At 52.7% G+C, this 21,093-nt stretch overlaps 1 protein-coding gene across 1 annotated transcript in view; it reads right to left on the reverse strand.

Moving 5' to 3' along the window:
• Window positions 1-235: 235 nt before the first annotated feature.
• STAB1 (stabilin 1) overlaps window positions 236-21,093 on the reverse strand; it is a 57,644-nt gene continuing 36,786 nt past the window's right edge. Inside the window, 33 exon segments of the mRNA XM_080606425.1 lie at window positions 236-507; window positions 995-1,141; window positions 1,312-1,431; window positions 1,547-1,699; window positions 1,799-1,918; window positions 2,153-2,259; window positions 2,465-2,630; window positions 3,255-3,388; window positions 3,704-3,848; window positions 4,464-4,657; window positions 4,858-4,965; window positions 5,398-5,502; window positions 6,228-6,377; window positions 7,011-7,233; window positions 7,804-7,869; window positions 8,039-8,185; window positions 8,629-8,715; window positions 9,227-9,403; window positions 9,509-9,568; window positions 10,608-10,705; window positions 10,708-10,744; window positions 10,909-11,055; window positions 11,964-12,047; window positions 12,166-12,213; window positions 13,125-13,244; window positions 13,830-13,904; window positions 14,251-14,324; window positions 15,010-15,135; window positions 16,095-16,174; window positions 17,432-17,477; window positions 18,553-18,648; window positions 19,031-19,226; window positions 20,308-20,394. Of these exon segments, the coding sequence (XP_080462551.1) occupies window positions 319-507; window positions 995-1,141; window positions 1,312-1,431; window positions 1,547-1,699; window positions 1,799-1,918; window positions 2,153-2,259; window positions 2,465-2,630; window positions 3,255-3,388; window positions 3,704-3,848; window positions 4,464-4,657; window positions 4,858-4,965; window positions 5,398-5,502; window positions 6,228-6,377; window positions 7,011-7,233; window positions 7,804-7,869; window positions 8,039-8,185; window positions 8,629-8,715; window positions 9,227-9,403; window positions 9,509-9,568; window positions 10,608-10,705; window positions 10,708-10,744; window positions 10,909-11,055; window positions 11,964-12,047; window positions 12,166-12,213; window positions 13,125-13,244; window positions 13,830-13,904; window positions 14,251-14,324; window positions 15,010-15,135; window positions 16,095-16,174; window positions 17,432-17,477; window positions 18,553-18,648; window positions 19,031-19,226; window positions 20,308-20,394 (3,912 nt within the window). The 3' untranslated portion in view covers window positions 236-318.

Consider the following 21,093-nt stretch of genomic DNA (forward strand, 5'->3'; position numbering starts at 1 on the left):
TGTGCGGGTGTGTTTATGTCCCCCCTCCCCGCTTCCATCCCTCTCCCTGTGGCGCTCTGTGGGTTGGGCGAGGGGTGGGGGTTTGCTTTGGGTCCTGGGTGAGCCGCGGGGAATCCTGTAGGGGCAGGGGGGGAGGAGAGGAGGCAGCGCTGGGGGCTGGCGGCTGCTGCCCCCTCTCTGCGGCGGGAGGAGGGCTCAGACACGGAGTCCGCGGTGTCCGCAGGGTGCAGCGCTTTATTGGGGCGGCACCGGGGGGGGGGGGGGGAGGGAGGGGGCGTGGTCACGGGGAGGGGGCGTGGTCACGGGGAGGGGGCGTGGTCACGGGGAGGGGGGCGGGGTCGTGCTCACGTGCAGCGGTTCGTAGTCGGGGGCGAGGCCGCCGTAGAGCGGGTTGGGGATGGCGACCAGCGGCCGCTGGGGGCGGGGCCTGGCGGCGCGCGGCCCCCCCTCCCCGCGCGGGCGGTCCGGCCGCGGCTCCTCCTCCTCCTCCTCCTCGAGCAGGTCGGCCTGGGGGGGGCGGGGCAGGTCTAGGGTGGGACACGCCCCCTTGGGCCGTGCCCCGCCCCCTTGGGCCAAGCCCCGCCCCCTTGTGCCAAGCCCCGCCCCCTTGGGCCAAGCCCCGCCCCCTTGGGCCACGCCCTCCCTCCCCGTGAGCCCCCGCCCGCACCGGGACCGCCCCCTGCAGCGCCCCGCCCGGGGACCGCCCTTAGGTTAAAAGAAATAATAATAATAAATCAAAATGGATTACAAACTTTAAAATAAAAAATAAAAATAAAATGTAATAAAAATAGAAGTAGGTTAAAAATAATTAAAACAAGAAAAAAAACGAAATAAAAAAAATAAAAATAAAATATAATAAAAATGTAGGTTAAAAATAATTAAAACGAAAAAACAGGAAATAACAAAATAACAACAAAATAAAATAAAAATAAAAAATGAAAACCCCACGACGTCCCAGGGGCCTGGCCGTGCCCTCCCGCAGCCCTGCCCGCACCTGGAGGTACCCGAACTGCCCGTCCCGCCGGCGCCGCTTCACCCAGCAGTAGGCGATGCCAGCACCGGCCGCCAGCGCCAGCGCGAGGCCCAGGGCCGATGCCAGCCCCGTGGCCACGGAGCCCCCAGGCTGGGCCCCGCCATTCACCTGCGGTGGAGAACAGTGAGAGGAGCGGCCCCGTCACGGCGCTCCTCTGCCCGAGCCCTGGGCTGCCCCTCAGGGCTCAGCCCCCCCCATGGAGCCAACAGGGGTTCCTTGGCCCCGTTCTCCAGCTCCTTCGGCACCGCCCGTCCCCACGTGTGCCCTCAGACACTCGCCTGACCGATGTGCACGGCTGGTGGTGGGATCCTCAGTGGCTCTGCAATTGCGTGAATGATGCCATTGAACGCCATGATGTCCCACTCCACGATCATCCTGTCGTTGATCCCCCTGGCACCCTACAGCACGGGACAGAGGTGCTGGCATTCGATCAGCAAGCCTCGCCCCTGTTTCAAAAAAGAAGGGGGGTGGAAGCTTGTGGGGTTTTCGGTCCTCCTTGGACGGCAAACCTACCATGTGCTCTGTGCCATTCCCCGCGGGAAGGTCTGACACGTGGAGATCATGTCCTGACTGGGATGTGATGATGGTGCCTGCTGTGAGGTTGAAGCTGAAGAGCACAACGTTGCTGGATGACACGTGGAGCTTCAGTTCTTCTCCTGTCAGTGTCTGAAAAAGCAACGCGGAGCAGGGATGAGAAGTGGCTGAGACAGCTCCCCTCTTCATTCTGTGCACCCTCAAGTGGCCACTCATTCCCTGTTCGCTTACTTCATTTTTTGCAAAGCCAGAGTTCAGAGGGACAAAGAGAGTTTTGGGAGCAGAGTCATCAGACAAATAGATGAAAAAATCCAATCCTTCTTCTGTGTCATTGGCAAAATCAAGCAACATCTGGAAAAGATGGGAGATCTTCCGCATTAGGATGCTGGAGTCAGCTCAAAGCAGTTATCATGCCCAGCCCAAGGAACATCCCCCCGACCTTGGAAAAAAACTGCCTTTCTGTTTGCACTCTGCCTCAGCACACAGGCTGAGCCCCCCCGTGTTCCTCCTGCTCGCCCTCGATCCCTCCCGTTCGCCTTGTGCCTGGCCGCTGGCACACCGAAGACCCAGGAGCACATCGCTTACGGAATAGAAGGTGGAGAAGCGAGCGTGGTCTGCGAGCACCTCGGGGAGTTTGCCGTTGCATGAATACCCATCTCCCACAAACCCTTCACGGCAGGTGCAAACCAGATCTGCAAAGGAACATCAAGCTGTGCCTTGGCTTGCCCATGGTGGCTGCACAGAGCCCCGCTCCCTTGGCTTCTGGATGGCCCTCAGCATGGTCCCTCCCGACATGGGTGTGGGGAGAGGGGATGCGCCCTCGGGGCAGCTCTGTCCCCGCAGCCTTCGCTTGTGCCAGGCAGGATGTTTTCCAGGAAAGGTGCTCGTGCCACTCACCCTTTTCCCGGTAGCAGAAGGCATCCCAGGTCTCACTCAGGTTGCTTCTGGTGCCGTAGTCCACAATGCCCACCCGATTAGCCCCGCAGCTGGGGTTGGGGTAGGCCGTGGGGTATCCAGCTGTGCCGTTGTCCAGCCACCCCACCAGGCACAGATGGAATCCCATCTGGCAGAGGAAAATGGATCGTTAGATTAAAAATAATAGCTCCAGGCCAGGTTTTGTGCCCTTCTGTTGTGCAGCCTGAGACTGCGTTCTCCTGGTACGTAAAGGGCTGGGCTTTGCCTGAAGCCATGGCCCAGCGTGGCTGGTGGGAACCAGCAGCCCTCCTGGTTTCATGGACCATGGAGCAAAAGCTAAGGACCAGCTGAGGTCCATCCATCCTGCCTCAGCTGTCCCATGTCGGTTGTTTTGGGGATGACATCACTGAATAAAGGCCACCATGACCTGATCACCCTCTGGGCTGCTGAAACCGGCTACGTACACCAGGGAGAGCAGCAGACACAAACGCCTTTGGTAAGGCTGCCCACTGCTGTCCCCAGGACTTCTTCCTTTGGAAGCTGAGGAAGCACCAACATGCAAACAGACGGCATGGGGGAACCTCCCACTGACCGTGCCACTGTGACGCAAACCCAGTGACCGCTGCCTCGATGTCTGGGAGGTTGCTGGGGCTGCCACACGAAGTGGGAGCAGGCCACTGCCACTCACCAGGGCCTGGCCGAGGGAATGCGAGGTGGTTTGCCCACTCGTCACCTTGCAGCGAGAAGCCCTGCGTGCCCCCACCCTGCTCACCTGCTGTGCTGCCGAGAGCTGTCGGAAAGTGGCCAAGGAGGCGCCTTCTGCTGCGCAGGCCTTCTGCGCCTGCTCGTAAGTGAAGTCATACTTTTTTCGGGGTGACTGCAGATGAAATACACCCATAGTCTTATCTGCAAAATAACAAGTCCCAGGAGCATCAGTACAGCACTGAAAGTGAGCAGTCTCCCAGTCTGCTCCCTGCAGCGTGGGTCCCCTGTCTGAGTGCAGGTGGCACAGCCAGCCAAGGGTGGGTGCAGAGGATGGGTGCCACACAGGCTCATCCTCCCCTGTATAACATGTAGGGGAAAAGGGGATTGTGAAAACCAGGCCAAGCTGCGGTGATGAGTCCCTGCTCCCTCGATTCTCCCACCCTCGCCCTCTCCTGAGGGATGCCCCAGGCACAAGGTGAAAGATGACAGAGGGTGGTCTCTCCATGGCTCGCTCACCGTGGAAGTGCAGGTCGGTGCAAATGGCCTCCCGATGGCACTGCCCATTGCTGTCCAGGCACCGGTCTGTGGGGGGCACAGCCTCCTCCAGGCACTGGATCCCATCGCCGACATAGCCCCGCTTGCACTCACAGCGCCGCTCGTTCTGCAGCACAAAGGAAGGCCGGCATTTGAAAACATGCAAATAGCAGCTGGCAAATTGTGTATCCCTGTGAACCTGGGGACGAGCCTTCAGAATGCCTCCGCAGCCCACCGGGACCGTGGCACAACGTGTGGCCTTTCTTAGGCCACATGGCTTCTGTCCTACCCCAACATCCAATTGCACATAACCCTGCCCAAAATGTCACACTGATTCCTTGCCATGTGCTGTTTGTAAGAGCTCATGGGTACATGGCTCACGAGTCTTGCACTGCATCACATTCCGTGTCCCTCCTGCAGTGAGCAGCTCTGGTTCTTCTGCAAAAGCGGCTGGCATCGTCCCCAAAGGCCCACCCCCAGAGCCCCCACAACAGTCCAGAAATGCCATGACTCGCACCACTTATGCCTGTTGGACAGAGGGATGGGGGGAAATGGCCTCAGAATTACATTAGCAGGACCATTGCCCAGCCTAGCAGCAAGGGCCTGCAGGATGAGCGCAATACCTGAGACCTGAGAGGCTGGGCAGGCATGGGGCCTACAGCAGCAGGGGACACTGTCACATCCCTGTCCTCCAGCTGCTCTCAGGCATGCAGATGTCCCTGGGCATAAAGGATGTACTCACCGGCCCGGTGCTGATGCACTTGGCATGCTGGCTGCAGTCCCCGTTCCTTCCGTCCGCACACCGGTCTATGGGGTCGCAGACGTAGCCGTCTCCTCGGTACCCAGCAGCACAGGCACAGGAGATGTTGACACCAGCCTGCGTGCATTGTGCCTGTGTAGCACACCCCCCATTGTCCTGGCTGCACATGTCAATCACTGTACGGATAACAGCATTGCATTAACTAATGTACTTTGCTCAGTCCCCTGGTGGTCTGTCTGTCTTGCATATCATCCCACGGATATAGCCTTCCTCCATGGAGCTGCTCAGGAGGAGGTCACCTCTTGTCATGCCACATTGTCCATTTTCCCCCCCTCTCACCGCCCTGCCACCCCATCCCCTGGTGGCTCCCCCTTACCTGAGCACATTCTACCATCTCCCTCGTAGTGTAGGTTGCATTCACAGAGGTTGCCGGAGCGGCAGACAGCTTGGGGATGGCACGGTGGCGAGCATTTGGGCGCCATGTCTGAAACCAAAGTGCACATGGGTCAGAAAACCACATGCATGATCCAAAGGCTGCAACACGGGCATGGCTGCCATCACCTGCCTCTGCCCCAGAGGCTCCCCAACCCTTGTGGACTTCAGTAACTGACACCAGATCTCAGGATAAGCCGTGTCCCTCCCCGTCCCCCCAGCTGATAGCTCCTTTTTGGAGATAGTTCTGACTGGCTGCTTGTCCCGAGTCCCAGGGAACAGCAGGTGATGGAACCAAGATTTTTGGGGGGTGTGGGAGGTGCCATTCATCAGCCCCAAAGAAACACCCCCAGGGCTGCTGCATGAGCACTGTACTGTCCCAAGGCAAGGCCATGAGCAGCGCTGTGGGAACAGGGCTTGTCCCTCACACTGGGGGAAGCGCAAGGTCAGGGTTTAGGCAGCGGTGGGGCCCGGCATCCCTCACCTAGCCTGGTTTCACAGCGTTCTCCGGTCCAGCCCTCCGCACAGAAGCAGAAGCCATCGCCGTGCAGTCCTCCATTGCACACACCGTTCTCAGTACAGTTACATTCTGCGAGGAATGGGCAAAGAACACTGTAATGGCACCTGCCTTCACTGCAGCAAAAGTCCACGGGACAGAAATGTGACAGAAGCACTGCCTGTGTGGGCAGTGCGTGCAGGCAGCCACGGCAGTATGTGCACACACGCACACACACGCATGCATGCACACACACACCCCTTCCTGTTGCTGCCAGCCCAGACCCCCCAATCTCTGCAAGACGCACCCTCCGTGCAGGAGGGGAAGCTCCCACAGACCCCCAGCGTTTCCCTCCCTTGGGTACTTCTGGAGATGCCTTGTACCTTTGAGTCCCTGCCAATATTCAGCCCTTAAAAATGTTCCTGGAGACCCAAGACAGCTTGGGACAGGGGAAACTGCCTTTTCCTTCCCCTTGCCTCACATGGGCACAGCTCCCTGCTGAGCACACCCCAGTATTTCAGCCAAACAGGGGCTCTCAGCTGTGTGTGACAGACCAGAAGGGGTCTTTGAACCCAGAGCCTCCTTGAAACTACATCTGGAGCAACAGCTGTCCTGCAGAGAGCCCAGGGAGGGGTGTCCCCAGCCCCAGAGATCTCACCCGAGTGTTGCAGGGAACAGATGCACATGTGGCAGAGCTGATTCCCATGCTGTAAGCTGCAAAAAGGTCACCCAGCATCTATCCCCCCCTCCAAATAGCACCATGTGCTGCAGTCATCTGCATACAAACCATAAGTACACCCCATGGGCTTCCCACTTACCTTGGCAGTGCGGCCCGTATCTGCCGGGAGCACACAGCTCACAGCTGGTCCCAACAAAAGCCTGGCTGCAGTTGCATCTCCCGGAGCCGCGGATTTTGTCGTCACAGGTCCCACGGTTACCGCATGGTGCCTCAAGGCCTCCCGGGCATGCTGTAAATGGGGCACCTTAGTGAGGCAGTGGTGACAAAGTGGCCCTGCACCGGAGAGGAGTGCCCGCTGCCCTGCACAGAGCCTGTGCACCAGGTGCCACGTGAGCGTGCCTTACGGCGTGTTTGGCAGTCCTGGGAGGGAGCACTGGGGACATCCCATGACTAAAAGCCTTGGGAATGGGGGCAAGAAGAGCAAATTTGGCATGGTTTCCAGCCTGGTTGCTCCCAGGGATGCTGAGTCTGTGCTGGCCTGCCCCATGCTAACCTGGCAGCAGACTCATCCAGGAACATGAAAGCTGCCTGCGCATGAAGCACAGAGGGCAGGTGCCTGGGAATGGCTGTGCACTGGATGCATCTAGGGAGGAGTGGTATGTGTGACAACTACCGCCAGCTGCCTGGTGCCCAGGGCTCCCCATGGGATTCTTCAAGGGAAGGGAATTCCCTGGTACAACACCATCCACAGGGGATCGATTGTTCCCTACACCCTTTATGAACTGGGGCTCCTTGCCTGGGGTGTTGCCCACCCTTCCCCTTCCCCAGGGAAGTGCATTTGTAGACATCAGAAATCCATGCTGGATGAGACTGCCTTCTTGCCGTGAGCGAAAGGGCCAGGAAGGGTCACAGGACTCCTTACCCCGACAGTCACGGCCATAGTGGTTCTTGCAGCACTGGGGGACCCACTGGGTGGAAATGCAGATCCTCTCACAGCCTTGCTTCCTAGACCCCCTGGAAGAGAAGTGTCTTCTGAAGGGGTCCCACGGGGAGGGCGGCCAGGATGGCCGCAACAAGGAGTGGTGAAACAGAAAAGTGTTTCTGAACAGCTGGTTTCCGTAATAGTAGCAGCCCCTGGTTCCCCCCTGCGAGGAAACAGGCAAAACACAGAGTTTGCCACATTGTCGCTGGATACTGTGTCCCTGACACCTCACTTTGACATTTCTGTGCCACCCATTCAGTTTTATGCCAAGAAACAGAGGCTTCCTAACATGTGGTGGGGCTGGTGAGCCATGGGAGTACTGCGGGGACATGCCAGAAACCCAGCACGTGAGGGACAATGGGCAGTGCAGTGAGCAGGGCACAAAGCTGCTCCCCACCTGATCCCTGGGGAAGCTCCAGCGGCCAGCCTGAGCTCTTTTGCTGTGACACTCCCTCCCAAAAGCCCCCCGTGCTACTTCAGGGATGAAGCTGGCCTGCCACGCAGCCCTGTCACCCCTTTGGGATTGACCAGGTAAGGACCACAGTGGTCCCTGATCCCACATTGCCCAGCCCAGCGCCTGTTCTACGAAACTGCGTGACCAAAAACGTGACTGAGCCAAGGGACTTGCCACACGCAGGTGTGACCTCATTTTGTGGCTGAAACACGAGGGGCATGTGGGTATTGTCATCAGCCCTGCAACAGGCCACCTTGGTGGCAAAGATGGGAGCTTTACCCGTTGAACTGAGCCAGCAGGGCAGGGCGGCTCGAAGCCACAGAGTCCGCAGCTCTCCGTAGATCTCTGTGGAGGGGAGAAAGAAACCCCAAAACAACTCAATATGCATTCCTGCCTCTCTCAGCTGCATAGAGCTTTGCCAAGGAAGAGCAGTAAGCCCTCCTAACATCCCTCTTCCCTGGCAAGGGCTCAACAGACAGTGTGGATTCTCTCCAGCTTTATCTGAAGTGCTCACCTGCAGCTCAACAAAGATGAACTCATCACACCGAGATCCCAGATCTGGCGGCTCCAACAGTCTATCGATGCCATAAGCAATGCCCCCACTGAACTCCATGTGCCTCTGAACAATCATGGCATCACCGTTCCCCACCAGAAGCTCCCCCTACCAAAGGAAGAAAACAACTTGTGATCCTGGCACATCCCACACCCTGGCTGCACCACCTGAAGATGGCCCTATTTGGCTGCCATGACTTCTCAGTCGCCCCAAGAACTCTTCAGACTCTCTGCACTCATGTCCTTAACCACCCAAATGTCATTTTTCACAGCCGCCTCTCCTAAGAAATGGTCTCTGTCCACGCGACACATGCCATGTAAAGGTCATGGCACCACACGGCTGGCTTAGCAATCTGGTCAGCGCTGCATGTGTCTGTAGGTACGTGTGCCTCTGCCCTTTCCTGCCAGCTGGCCTCTGAGTCTTGAGCCTCTCTAAAGGGCTAATGGGCTGCAAGCATCCCAACTCTATGTTCCCTTCCTGCTGGTGATCAACGCAGAGCATCAGTTGGCAGCTGACAGTGGGAAGCAGAGCCTAGCATCACCATCACGTACCGTGTGGGTTTTGCTGCAGCTGAACGAGATGGTGGAGCCGTGCATGGTCCGGATGAATTTGAATTGAGGCATGTTACCAGCAACAATCTAAGAGGGGAAAAAGAACATGGGAGAGACAAGCAAAACTGGCGGCTCGTATTCAAAAAGGGGATGCTGCTTGGTGAGGAACAGGGTCAGCAGCCACAGTGAGAGGGGGTGTGACATGGCAGCATGTAAAGCTGGTGTGGGCGGAATGGTGTCACTGTGCTGGGTTAGTCCCAGTTTCCTGAGCACTGAGAGACCAGCAGACCCTGGTTGTGCTGAGCCGGACTCTCCCTCTGTTCAGCACCCCTGTAGCACTGAGCCTGTTGATGCTCTGGGGGCGGTGTGGCCTCCCAGAGCAGCTGAGGCAAGACGATTTCAGCTCAGCCACACTGCCTCAGAGGTTTGTGATGAAGTGGTAGTTGCCTCATTTGCTCAAGCAGTGCTGGGTCTTCTCAAGACAGTTAACACGCTGCACGTACTGCAGTGGCAAACTGTTTCGCGAGATCGCTCTGGTGCGGGCAGCAGCACCACGTGTGACCTTGGGAGGCATCAGCCTGTTTGTTGTCACGTTTACCTTTGTGTCTCTGATCATGTGTGCTTTGAGGTAGGAGGCCAGCATGTCCCGATGCTCTCTGCGGTACAGCCACTCCTGCCTTTTCTCCGAAAGGGCATTGAATGCAGCATCTGTAGGCCACAGCATGGTGAAGGGTCTATGCAGAGGGTTACTAATCAGCGGCAGCAGCTCCGCATCCTGTCCAAGATAAGAGGGGATGCAAAGAAAAAGCCACAAGCCAAAAGTGAACATGCACACGTACACATCAGCTTCCCATGGAACAGCAGGAGTCAGGTCGCTCACCTTCAGCAGCTTGCTATAAATGGTGTACCCAAAGGCCTCTGCCACTTCTGTGATATTTTGCTGCAGGAAGAAAAAAACAAACTGTCACTAAGAGGCGCCATGAACAAAGCCACCATGCCAGCTTGACTCAGGTCACAGTCCCTTCCATAGGTAACTTGCAGTGGTTCTCCCAGATATTGAGATGACCTGTCACAAAGCCCAGTGCATCCATTCTGGTGTCTGCCTTGGTAGTTGGTGCCAGCCTCTTTTGAGTGCTGTGTTAGTGACAAAACTAACTCCTTACGGGGTGAAAAGCTCCCTTTCCATGCACAAGCAAGAACTGGTCAGAACAGCTCCAATCTCCGTGTGGAAATGAGTGTGATAACCTTCCAACCCATGGAGGTTGCCTTCTGACAGCAGCTTTTCTGACCCTGCCACAGGGCTGGTTTCTACCTGGTGGCAGAGAGACACCCCCAGCCCCCCCCCCCAGCACCTGGAGTGGCGGTGCAGGGGAGAAACCAGGTGGTTTACAACCACAGTAGCTAAACAAGACAAATTCACCTCTGTTGTCACACCTAATGGACTGGGTCTGGCCAGGGCTGGCATTCAGCAGCTGCCACTTCTCTGACTCATGCTGGGTAGGCGCTGCTATGGCAGGAGATGGGATGGCTTTCAGTACCCTGTTGTGCTGTATAGAGAAAGTGTTATTTACCGAAAAATCCAGGAGCTATAAGCTGCTAGGACTTGTTTCAGGAGTATCTGAAAGACACTCTCACTGCCACACTGCAATGTGCTCTGCACTGGAAAAGGAATGTGATGGTTTGCACAGGACACCCCCCCTGCCTACATCCAGCACTGTTCTCTGATGATGGGTCATGGCTCCTTCTGTCCCAAATATTGCTATGCCACAAATGCTGCCACCTTCACAAGCCAGATCCATGCCCTCAGACATCACCTACGTGGCTAGGAGCAGGAAGGAGGAGAACCACGCATGGCCGTGGGCTGAGGATGCAGGGAAATGGCTTATCAGGGACAGCAACGTCAAAGCTGTTGGGAGAAAGACAGGGAGAAGCCCTGTCTTCGCTGTGGCAGATATTAGGGCACGTTCTTTCAGACTTGCCTGTGAGATCTTTAAGGAAATGTTACGGTCCACCAGGTCACTTGGAATGAGGATCTTGTTGATAAAATGAATGACCCCATTCACGCCGACGATGTCACCATCACCACTTCAGCTTCCCCATTGAGGTAGATGCTATTCTGAGAGAGAAGGGATGCAGTGAGGTACTCCCACCAGAGCATGGCTCGATGAGCCACCTGCAGGCTGTGGGAATCACCCACCACAACCACCGTGGCCTTCAAATGACAGCAGAAGTGACATCATGTCAAGTGAGGCAGGGAAGGGAATCATGTTAGAGAACTACCTCTTTCTCTGTGATCTTTATTTTGTGGCCAGATAAAGATGTAAGGGACTCTTGGTCTTCTAGGTCACTCAACAGCAGTTTCTGGCAACCCACCATGTGGTAGCGAAGCAGCTCCCGGAGGAGACCTCTGCTCTTCCACTCCTCAAACTACAGAGAGAAAACAGGAAGGAGATCACGCTGGGGGCTCTTTGTCTTGCGGGAGAGGCCCAGACCTGATGAGGGGGACCTGGATTGCCCCAGGCTCTTCTGCTTGGGCTGCCCTGCTGATCCATCCTGGTAGAAAGCTGGTTCCCTCAAAACACAGCGAATGCACAAATCCATTCAAGAATTTTGGGAAATTTCAATCAACACAACAAAGAACAGCATTCAGGTCCCTTGACAGAGGACAAACAGCTACATTGGCCTTGAACAAGTGATGCCTGGGATACATGGTCCTTGGGAATTGTTCCCTTACTGGGAGCATAGGGGAGGCCCATGGAAAAAAGGCTGGGACTGGTGGCGTGAAACTGCCCAGCAGGACTTGGCAGTGATGGTGTTGGGATCTTCCACTTCAATGACACCAAAAAGCTGCTGGTCAAGGACCTGTCTGGTTCATGAGGTCCTGGATGAAGATCTCTCCTCCCTCAGGTCTCCACTAGTTTGAAGTGGGATGGCAGTGCCCAGGAAACAGGGCAGGAATAAGAGGTCTTCATCACGGATACTCTGAAGCCTTGCTATTAGCAGCCTCAAATAGCCATGGGCAATGAAAGCCACCATGCATCATTTTTTTGGTACGGTGTCTCTGAGAACCATAAGACTCCAGAGTCTTATGGCCTTTGAGGACCATAAGAATCTCCAGTAAGGGTTTCCTTACAACAGGAACCATGTCCACCCCTGCCCAGACTGTCTCTGCAGCAAGCCTGCATCCAAACTTTACACTGATGGGGAATGGGGGATGCATTTAATGCTTTTCAGTGCAGTCTCTTTACTTCAGTTCAGGGCATACCCACAGGAGACCCTAGCACAACTGGAACTTGCCAGACACCTGATAGTGTTTGGGGTGGGAGGACACTTACCGTTGTGGTGTTTGCTATGAAATCTGCCCGTGGGACGAAGACAGTGAAAGGCCCTGCTCCACTGAGCTCCTTGGTGTTTTCTGCCTGTGGCAGGGAAGCATTTGTGGGATGGCAAACAGAAAACACAGTTCCAGTTAGCAAGACCCTTTTGCAAAAAATACAAGTGGGAATTGCAGAACGGGAAAAGCTGTTTGTCACTAACCAGTATCATCTTAAAGAACACGGATGCACCTTTGATCCTTGCGAGCTCCTTAAACAAAAAAAAAGAGCTGGTGTTAGCAGAGTCTCCTCCACCAGCAGCCAGCACAGTGACCTGCTCCTTCCTCTTCCACTCCAACAAGTTCTTCTGACACACCATAGCCACCTTGCCCTCCCTCCCTTGCCAGCACTGTGGGCATGGATGACGTGGAGGTTATAAAGCAGGCAGCAATCTCTGCCCAGACCATTCACATCAGAGATGGAGACGGCAGGATTTGCTGAGACACAAAAGTGGGCTGCTTCTGCAGTGGCTGTCTCATAGGTTGAACTGCCTTGGTGTTCATGGGACACCTCGAGTGCTTCACAAAACACCTGCTTTAACCCCACTGTGCTGCTACCAGAGCGGCAGACATAGCCTTGGCAGGGCAAGCTCCTCTCCTGAACACACAGGAGCAGAAGCACAAAACAGTGTTTCTCTTTTCTCCAAGCTCTGTTGTGGGCATGACTGCTTTTCATTTGCCATTACCACAAAAGGTCACCAGTGTGCCCAAGGACAGCCACCAAACTGGCAACAGAGCAGGAGAGAGACTGCCTCCTTCCAGACTAGATCCCACATGCTGGCATGGCCACAGGTGACGCATGCCCTGAACCCACAGACTGGAAGAAGTGAGTTTCCAGGGGAGAAATTTGCCCTTAATAAAATGTGACATGCCTGGAAGCATAGCCAATGCTGCCAACAGAGCAGCACAGTGTTCATGCTGCAGCTCCCTTTGCAGCAAGGTTGCTTTGCTGTGATTCTCTTCTCTAAGTTGGCACTCCAAATATACCTCGGAGCAGCTGTCTCTGCTCCTATATCACACACACACGTTGATATGACACTACAGATCCACAGCTCATGCTTGAAGGGAGGTTTGCTGTGGGGCAGGAGGCCTGAATTCAAAAGATGCTGTGCATGTTTCTCACCTGATACACTTTGCCATGGCAGGTGAAGCCATCTCCGACACTGTACCAAGAGCAGGAGCAGTTTCGAGTGCCAGGACCCGTGTACTTGCAGAGCCCGAAGGGACTACAGCCTCCATTGTTCTGGCAAGAAGAGCGAAAGGCTTGCATGGAAGTGCATCATCAACACTTTGGATGGCCACACCTGCCTGCAGGAGCTGCTAACTATACCCAGCCCAGTGGAAAGGAAACCATTCGTCCACCTGTCGAGTGCCTTAGAATAAACCTCACTTAGATTCTCAAGGGCTTTTCAGCATCAAATCCTAGTGTGAAACAAGACTTTTGTACCCTATTTTTGAAAGCCACAACAATGACAAAATCTGCGATGCAAAGAGATTGCAAATAGACTTAGCAGAGATGCTGTGAGCACAGCTTACGCTTTTGAGCATGTTCCACACAAAACAGAGAAACAAGCCCACGTGCCTTCAACCCTGTGTTGCTGTGCTGCTTCTCCCAAAAGAGGGGCATCCTGTCTTAGTGCCATGTAGCTGACATACTTGTGGGTCACTGTGAGAAGCAGTGGAAGCCAAACACACCAGGAAATCCCTTAGGTATGTAAAAAGGCCAGACAGACAGCTCTAAGCACGCGGCCTAACCCTGTTCTTGCTGTTAACTGTTGGGATCAAGGCTGTGGTCTTTACCCCTAGTAATAGCAAAATGCAGACAAACCTGTTCACACAAGTTGATGGGGTTGCACCGGCTCACGCCATCCCCGCTGTAACCAGGAAGACAGTTGCAGGCAACCTGGAGGGAAAACAGATGCTCAGTCTGAAACTTGAGCCCAGCAAAGAAAACAGACAATGGCTGAGCTGGGTGGAAAGCATCTGTCACACACTCCATTCCTTCATGGAAAAAAACACGTTTGTGTCAACAACTACAGGCTGAGGGTGCCTCCAACCTCTGGCCAACAGAAAGCATCTGCTTTCAAGGGAGCAGCAAGCTTTTTAAGCCCTTCCCAGGCAACTTTCTCTGTGGAAGGTAATAAGCCTGATGCAGGGCACTGCCATGGAAAGGATTGCCTTTGAGAGAATTAGACACCTGTGACAAATTTCATAATAATGTTGCCCTGACATTAAACTTAGTTACTCACCTTCCGTGGGCCCGTTTTAACACACTCTGCGTTGGTGTGGCACCCCCCGTTGCTTTCAAGACAGAGATCAATTTCTGCAGTAAAACAGTAAGGCCACATTACTGCTGAGGACTGTCCAAGGCAGCTGGAAACTGGTAACTCAAAGAGGTATCGGTAAAGCGACAGGGAGGACTTGCCCAGCTTGGGAAACATCTTCATGGCAAAGTAACTTGTGATGGCAAAGGAACGGGGAACAACTGCAAGTTTTACTTGTGCCACGTGTGGGTCTCTGAATTGTGATAAATCTGCCCACTGAGATGCCACATCTGTCTGAGCATGCTTTAAAGGGCATGAGAGGACTGGACTCCCCCATGACTCCAGTCCCATCTCAGAATACCACAAAACGCTGGTCTGAGGCCATCCAGAGAGACAGGTGCCAAGGGCAGCGTGAGCTCCCTGCCCGGTTTCAGGTGGCACTGTGCTGAGACAGCAGCGACCTCTTGGCTGATCGGAATCTGGGAGCTCACTGAGCACATACCTACAGGTACGTATGTACATGGGTACGTGAACGCGTGTACACCTCAACAACAAGCAGAAACACTGCTGAATGAAGGTAAGCCAGCAACCACTGACTCCGAAACAATGACTGCATAAACAGACTGGAAAAAGAATGAAATTATTCAGTGCTTTAACCTGAAATTGTAATGCTTTTAGCCTGAAACTCCCTTTTGCGTGGATGGTGTCTTGCCACCATCATCAAAACATGCACTGAGCACTCACCCAGGCACAGCGTCCCATCTCCAGCATAGCCGTCCTTGCAAACACAGGTTCTCTCTCCTGGGGACACTTTAGTACACACGGCATTTATGGAGCAGCCACCGTGATCAATAATGCATGGATCTATTTCTGTGATCACAAACAAGAGAAGTAGAATCAGCTCAGAGCATCTAGGGAAGATGAACAGTGCCAGAGCGATCATCCATCTTAACAAAAATCACATTATTTTATTAAAATCCCTTTTTTTTTCCTCAGTGAAACTGTAGGTCCTTTAAAGGCAGGGACCTCATCCAGATCTGTGAGAGGCCAGTCCAAAAGTCATGCTCAGCTTAAACAACCCCCAGATTGGACTAATAAGTCCTTCCATCACAGCATTTGCTAACTGATGACCAATGCTTAGATCAGAAAAAACAATTTTCCTGCACAATGTAACTGTGTTTTTTTCCCTTTCCCCTATTCATTTTCAGACAAAGGCAATACTAGAAAGGAACTGTGATGTCTACCACTATCTTGATTTGACTGCTATAATACTATTTCTCTGAGTGTTTTTTCTTGTCTGCTTGTTTCGGACACAGACCCGGTTTGTATGTTGCTTTAGAGCAGCATTCTGAAATCATACCTCATTTTGGCACAGCTGCTATAATGCTTCTACCTGATTTCAGCATGGCCAACCAGTAGGAGAAGCATGAAATTCTAGGGAATTGAAGCATCTATATTCCTGGGATTCATGGACAGAATAGCTTTATCTTTGCCGCCATTGCTGTTCTACCAGAACTAATACAATCCATTCACGTGCACTTGTCTCCACAAGCAGTAAGAACCTCCCTGCCACATCTGCCTGCCTTTTTGTCCCTCTCTTGCAGGCTCTAGCAACATCAAGAGCATACTGTGTAAACCTCCGAACTGGAAAACCTCTCTACCAAAGCACGGCAGTGTTCATGGTGGATGACTGGGGGAAAAGGATTTGAATGACCTTGCCCTTGGTTGGAAACATCATGCCATTTATTTCACAAACAAACCTCTCATATTTGTGTAGTCTCAACAGATGTTTGCAAGCCTTGAATCTTGGCCACACTTGCCAAACATACCTGTGCAATGGGTTCCATTCCCTGTATATCCTGCAGAGCAGGAGCACACGGGTGGGGAATCTGCAGAGCCATTCAGGCAGCTGAAACAAAACAGAAAAACAATCATTGAGAACATCTCCAGATTTGCTTGGCCAGTGGGAAACACACACTACACAAGCCTGGCACATGCAAATTAGCATCCACTAGCATCCATAATGACCAAAGGAAAAACATGCCTAAAGTTACCATTTCTTTACTGCACCAAATAATCAACCCGAAAATATCACAGGTAAGCAGCAAAACCCACCTAGAAAAGGAGTGTGGTGCTCAGCAGAGGAAGAGCCCTGCCACATGAAAAGGCTCTACAGACTCCAGAAAGAGCATTTGAGGAGGACGCCCATCATCTTGGCAGTGTGCCAGAGGCTTACTGCCAAAAACAAGGAGAGACTGAGTAGCTGCTGTACTACTCGTGGAACATAGAGCCCGTTGTCTGTAGCTTGGCACTTTTCTCCTCTCTGCTACCCAGTGCTCCTCATGGTCATGAAGGGGCACTGGAGGGCTCTGGCAGGTGGTGGCTGATAGCACTTGGTACCTGGCGACCATCCATCAGCAGCCCAGAAATCAGCCTGTGACTTTGGACAGTCACGCGCAGCTGGAACACACCTCCCGGACAGCATCACTTGGTTCCACTCACACTAACTCCAAATGATGCTTTGCTCCTTTGTGCACTCCGGGCCTGAATGACAACCACCTGTTCTCACGCAGACATGCGTGGCCTAAATTGTGGGCCAGGTGGGTTTGACAAAGTCTCCCATAAGTCACCTGAAACCACCACCGAAGCTGGCCATGGAGCTGGCACCCAGGCACAGGCTTCACACCCTGCATGATGCTCCTTGACCGTGCCCTCATGCTTCTGCATGGTACAATATAAGGGACTGTGCCAGTACCACAAAATGGGAGAGTAGATAATGGGTGGAGAGGGCAGCAAAAGGGAGTCCTTACAGTGCATCAGCCCACATAATTCCTTGCTGGGAGGAAGCAAAGCAGAGAGGGCTTATCGATGCCTATTTGCTTTGCTCCATGACAAAGGCCAGACTTGGAGCAGCTTGGAGTCTCTACTTTCTTCCATCCACATGTATGGAAGTTGTTTGGAAATATTTTATGTTTGAACAAACAAACAGGGAAAGTAGATAGGGTTTATGACTAAAAAAGTTTCCAAGATGAAACTGATTTTTATGCACCATTAATGAGCAGGTACAGCCAACAGCTCTCTGTGAAGCCCTAAACACAGAATCACTCTATGTACAGCATAAACAAGTGGCTTTCTCGGAATGATCCAGCTCCTCAGCTGTACTTACTTGGCCATTTGATGACAAGTGTTATTGCATAAGTCAGTATTGGTTCCTGCAAGAGAGAACACAAACATGACCTGGCATTTTCAGTACAGCACTTACTGCGGACACTTTTACCATCTAGAGTAAAGGTCCCTCCAAACAGCCTCACTGCCATGCGTGTGCCCAGACTGATGACAGGCACACCAGCACTTATGCTGACCCTCGTGTCCTCCATGGCAGCAGGAAAACCCTCATGGTATTATGTTCTGGTGTTGTACAAAGGAGTGAATTTGATGTTCTGATGTTCTCTTTCTGAGCTAATGGTTCAATTTGAACCTACCCATGTGGCCTCCACACTGCTAGGAATGAAGCAAGGACTGAAACCTTCTTATTTCAGATATTCAGGGCCTTTGGCTTTGCCCCATTCAGCTTGTGTCATGTTTTACATTTAGACCAATAGGACAGCTCCATTCAATTTCCATTTCTAAATGTCCCTAAAACATTTAATGTCACTACAAACTCAGTTTTTGGATGCAAACTTTTACAATCTCAAAGGATTTAGAACTCATGTTCCCTCCCACCCCAATGGCAATCATGATCCCAAATCCCAGAAACAAACATCTTTGACATACTACTACACAGATTGACAGATTCATTGAGAACTGCAAGCTGTAGCCTGAGTTCACATAAATCAATGCATCTGGGAGCAGAAAAAGCAATCCAGCAGACACACTGGAGCACTTTGGAGGCTTCAAATCAAGTCCTGCCACCTTCTTAGGCAAGTAACAGGAGTCGTGGTCAACCCAGTCTGGGAGCTTCCATCTCTCTCCCAAGGTTAAGGGCTGTTCTAGAGGTGCCTCAAATCTCAGTGGAGATGGAACAAGATGATATGCTTTTTCCTACATGAGTTTCACCCAAATAACTCCACGGCTCATGTGCTGTTGGGGAAGTCACACCACAAATGTGGCTCACGTGCAAGAATGAGTTAGGACAGCCTGATAAGCTTTCTGAGGGATGCAAGTACATGCAACTGTGGTCACCTTGCTCAGCTAATGCAGATTTGCTCCAGCAGCTAAAGAGGATCACTCAGATTCCTCCACCAAAACCACTGCTATTACACCACAAGCCCCTTCACATTTGCGTACTTTCCTGGCAGGTCGGGCCTCTCCACCCAGGGAAACAGTCGCAGCTCCCATCCCCTTGCAGTCCATCATTACATATGCCGTTGTCACAGGCACATTCTGCGGGGGAAGAATAAATGCTCATCATTGGCAAACCAAACAGGTCTCACAAGCAGAGTCTCACTGCCATTTCACTCTGTTCTATTCCTAATCCTAGCTGCCATGAAGAAGATGTTACGGGAGTATCAGCTCTTGTTACCTATCAGGCCCAAAAGCCCAGGAACAGACCATCCCAACTTTCTGTAGTTTGGGTGACATCAGGACGAGCAGCACAGCAGTCAGTCATGCTGAGGATGAAAATGGGGCTGACCACAAGCACTCCCTCCCACCACCCTTCCCTTGGTGGCCCACCAGCTGTTAGCCTGTCTCAGGGGTCCTGGGGCCGCTTTTCTCCCTCGTGAGCAGCACGGTAGGCACAAGCTGCAATAGCCATCGCTGTCACCTGATTTGCAGTCAGCTCCGTATCGGCCCACTTCACACATTTCACAGGCAGTTCCGTGGAAACCTTCCAGACATCGGCACTCTCCACTGCCCTCGATGCCATCCTGGCACTCCCCGTTCCCGGAGCACCACTGGCCTGGCTTCCCTGGGCACATCTCGCACATGTGTCCGTAGTAGCCAGGGCAGCAGACGGACCTCTGTGAAACCAACAAGAACAGGCTGGGGTGAGCCATCTTGTGCAGCACAGAGGGGATAGCAAAAACATGTCCTCCAGGCTCATGGCTTTGTTGTGGAAGCTGCTCTACTCCTTTAACTATGCGACAGACTTCATTTCTGACAACTCATGAAGGGACTAGATGTCTGCAGGTGGGATGGAGTGAGCCAGAGCCTTGCATAAAGGTCTGCGTAGCCTCTTGAGCAATGCTCTTCATTTGGTAACAAACGTTCAGTCCTGTGCCCATCCACCTTATCTCCTAGTGTGTCCCATCAGTGAGATCCTCTGTTGGGCAGAGAGAGGCTCTGCCAGGAAGCAGGTCAGTTCAGAAGCCTGATTTCACTGCTCTCCTTTCTCTCTGTGTTCACCCACAGAGGGAGGCAACCATGATGGGACCAAGGTGGACAAAACAGATGAAGAGGAACACCGTGCAGTGAAGAGGCAGGAGTGCCCAGGGAGGGCTGGGCTGACTGAAGCTCTGCCTGTGGGTACAGTTTGTCCAACTGCCTCTCTCCCTTCTCAATCTTCCATTCCCACCAAACTTTCCAGGGAGATGTTTCAATATGTAGAAGGGGTCAGATTCACACAAGCCTTTCTTTTACCATTTCCTCTTCAAGAGTTTTCTCCCAGCCACGTGCTTTCACAAAACTGGTGGGGGCATAGCGACTGTGAGACCTGTTCCTCCCTTTCGTTTGGCTCCAGTTGTTCATCAGTTACTCGGAAAGGCACATGCACAAGCAAAATACCATCATTCATGCCTCATTTCCTTAGGAAACCTGACCACAAACATTCAACTCCTTCTCTTCCTCTGTACAACAAAACCCAAAGCAACAATCCCAGTGCTGCAGACCACAATCCACCACCGTGCACATTTCCGCAGGTTTGATTTTTCTCCGGTGCCCTCCGTCTCCAGGATGGAGAGCAACTCCCAGACAAGCCCATTCTCAGCTATGCAATGGCACAAATTCAGCCAGGATGTCAGCACCGGCTGTATTTCCATGGCTGTATTTCTAACACCCATCTTGCTTTTGTCAAAATGAATCCAAGCCAAATGTTTTTCTTACCAGAGAAACTTTTGCACAGGTGAAATGGCAGCCTGTATCCCCAGAGCGCAATTCACAGCGAGCGAGGTTCTTGCTTCCTGGAAATTCCTGCAAATATGATTAACACAGATACAGATAGAAGATACTACAATATGGCAGCGTTCTTGCCTAACAGAGGAATAATTCTTTTTGTCCTACAGGAACTGCCCTAAAAATCCAGATGTCCCAGAGCTGAGAGCAATGAGGCATCGCTAGGCCTGGTGTGAGGTGACCCCACACAGCCTATTTTGTTACCTGTCAAATCTGTGGTATACATGTCAGCTAAGAAAAAGTAATTGGCATTTTTTGGACGTAGAGTAAAGTAATGAAGCCTACAAAACCAGGTGTGGCTGCTAGGCAATTCATATCCAGCACAGAGATGAAAAGTTTCATTGTTTTCCTCTCTGGAAACATTTGTCACTCACTCACAAACAAGCTGCAGGCTCCGCCAGCCCACCTTTGTGAAAGTATCCATGGTCTGGGCTAGAAAATTGCTATTGGCACCCCTCTTCTTGATGATAATGTCTAAGGAGTGAGAGATCAAAAAAGAAATCCAGTTTCCCCCCTTAATGGGGGAAAGTCCTCACATTAGATGCTCTAAAGTGCTCCTGAAATGCAGGCAAAGGCCTCAAGCCAACTCTGTTAAGATCTTCACAGTTCACATTTGTGTTTTGCCTACATAAACCTCCCTTGGTTTCTGCTTTCTCTTACAAACCTCGTTAATGAACGAGTCACAGAGGACTTAGCAGCATATTTTTTCAGGTAACG

This window comes from Anser brachyrhynchus (genome assembly GCF_964034855.1).
Source record: "Anser brachyrhynchus genome assembly, chromosome: 10".
Taxonomy (NCBI): Eukaryota; Metazoa; Chordata; class Aves; order Anseriformes; family Anatidae; genus Anser; species Anser brachyrhynchus.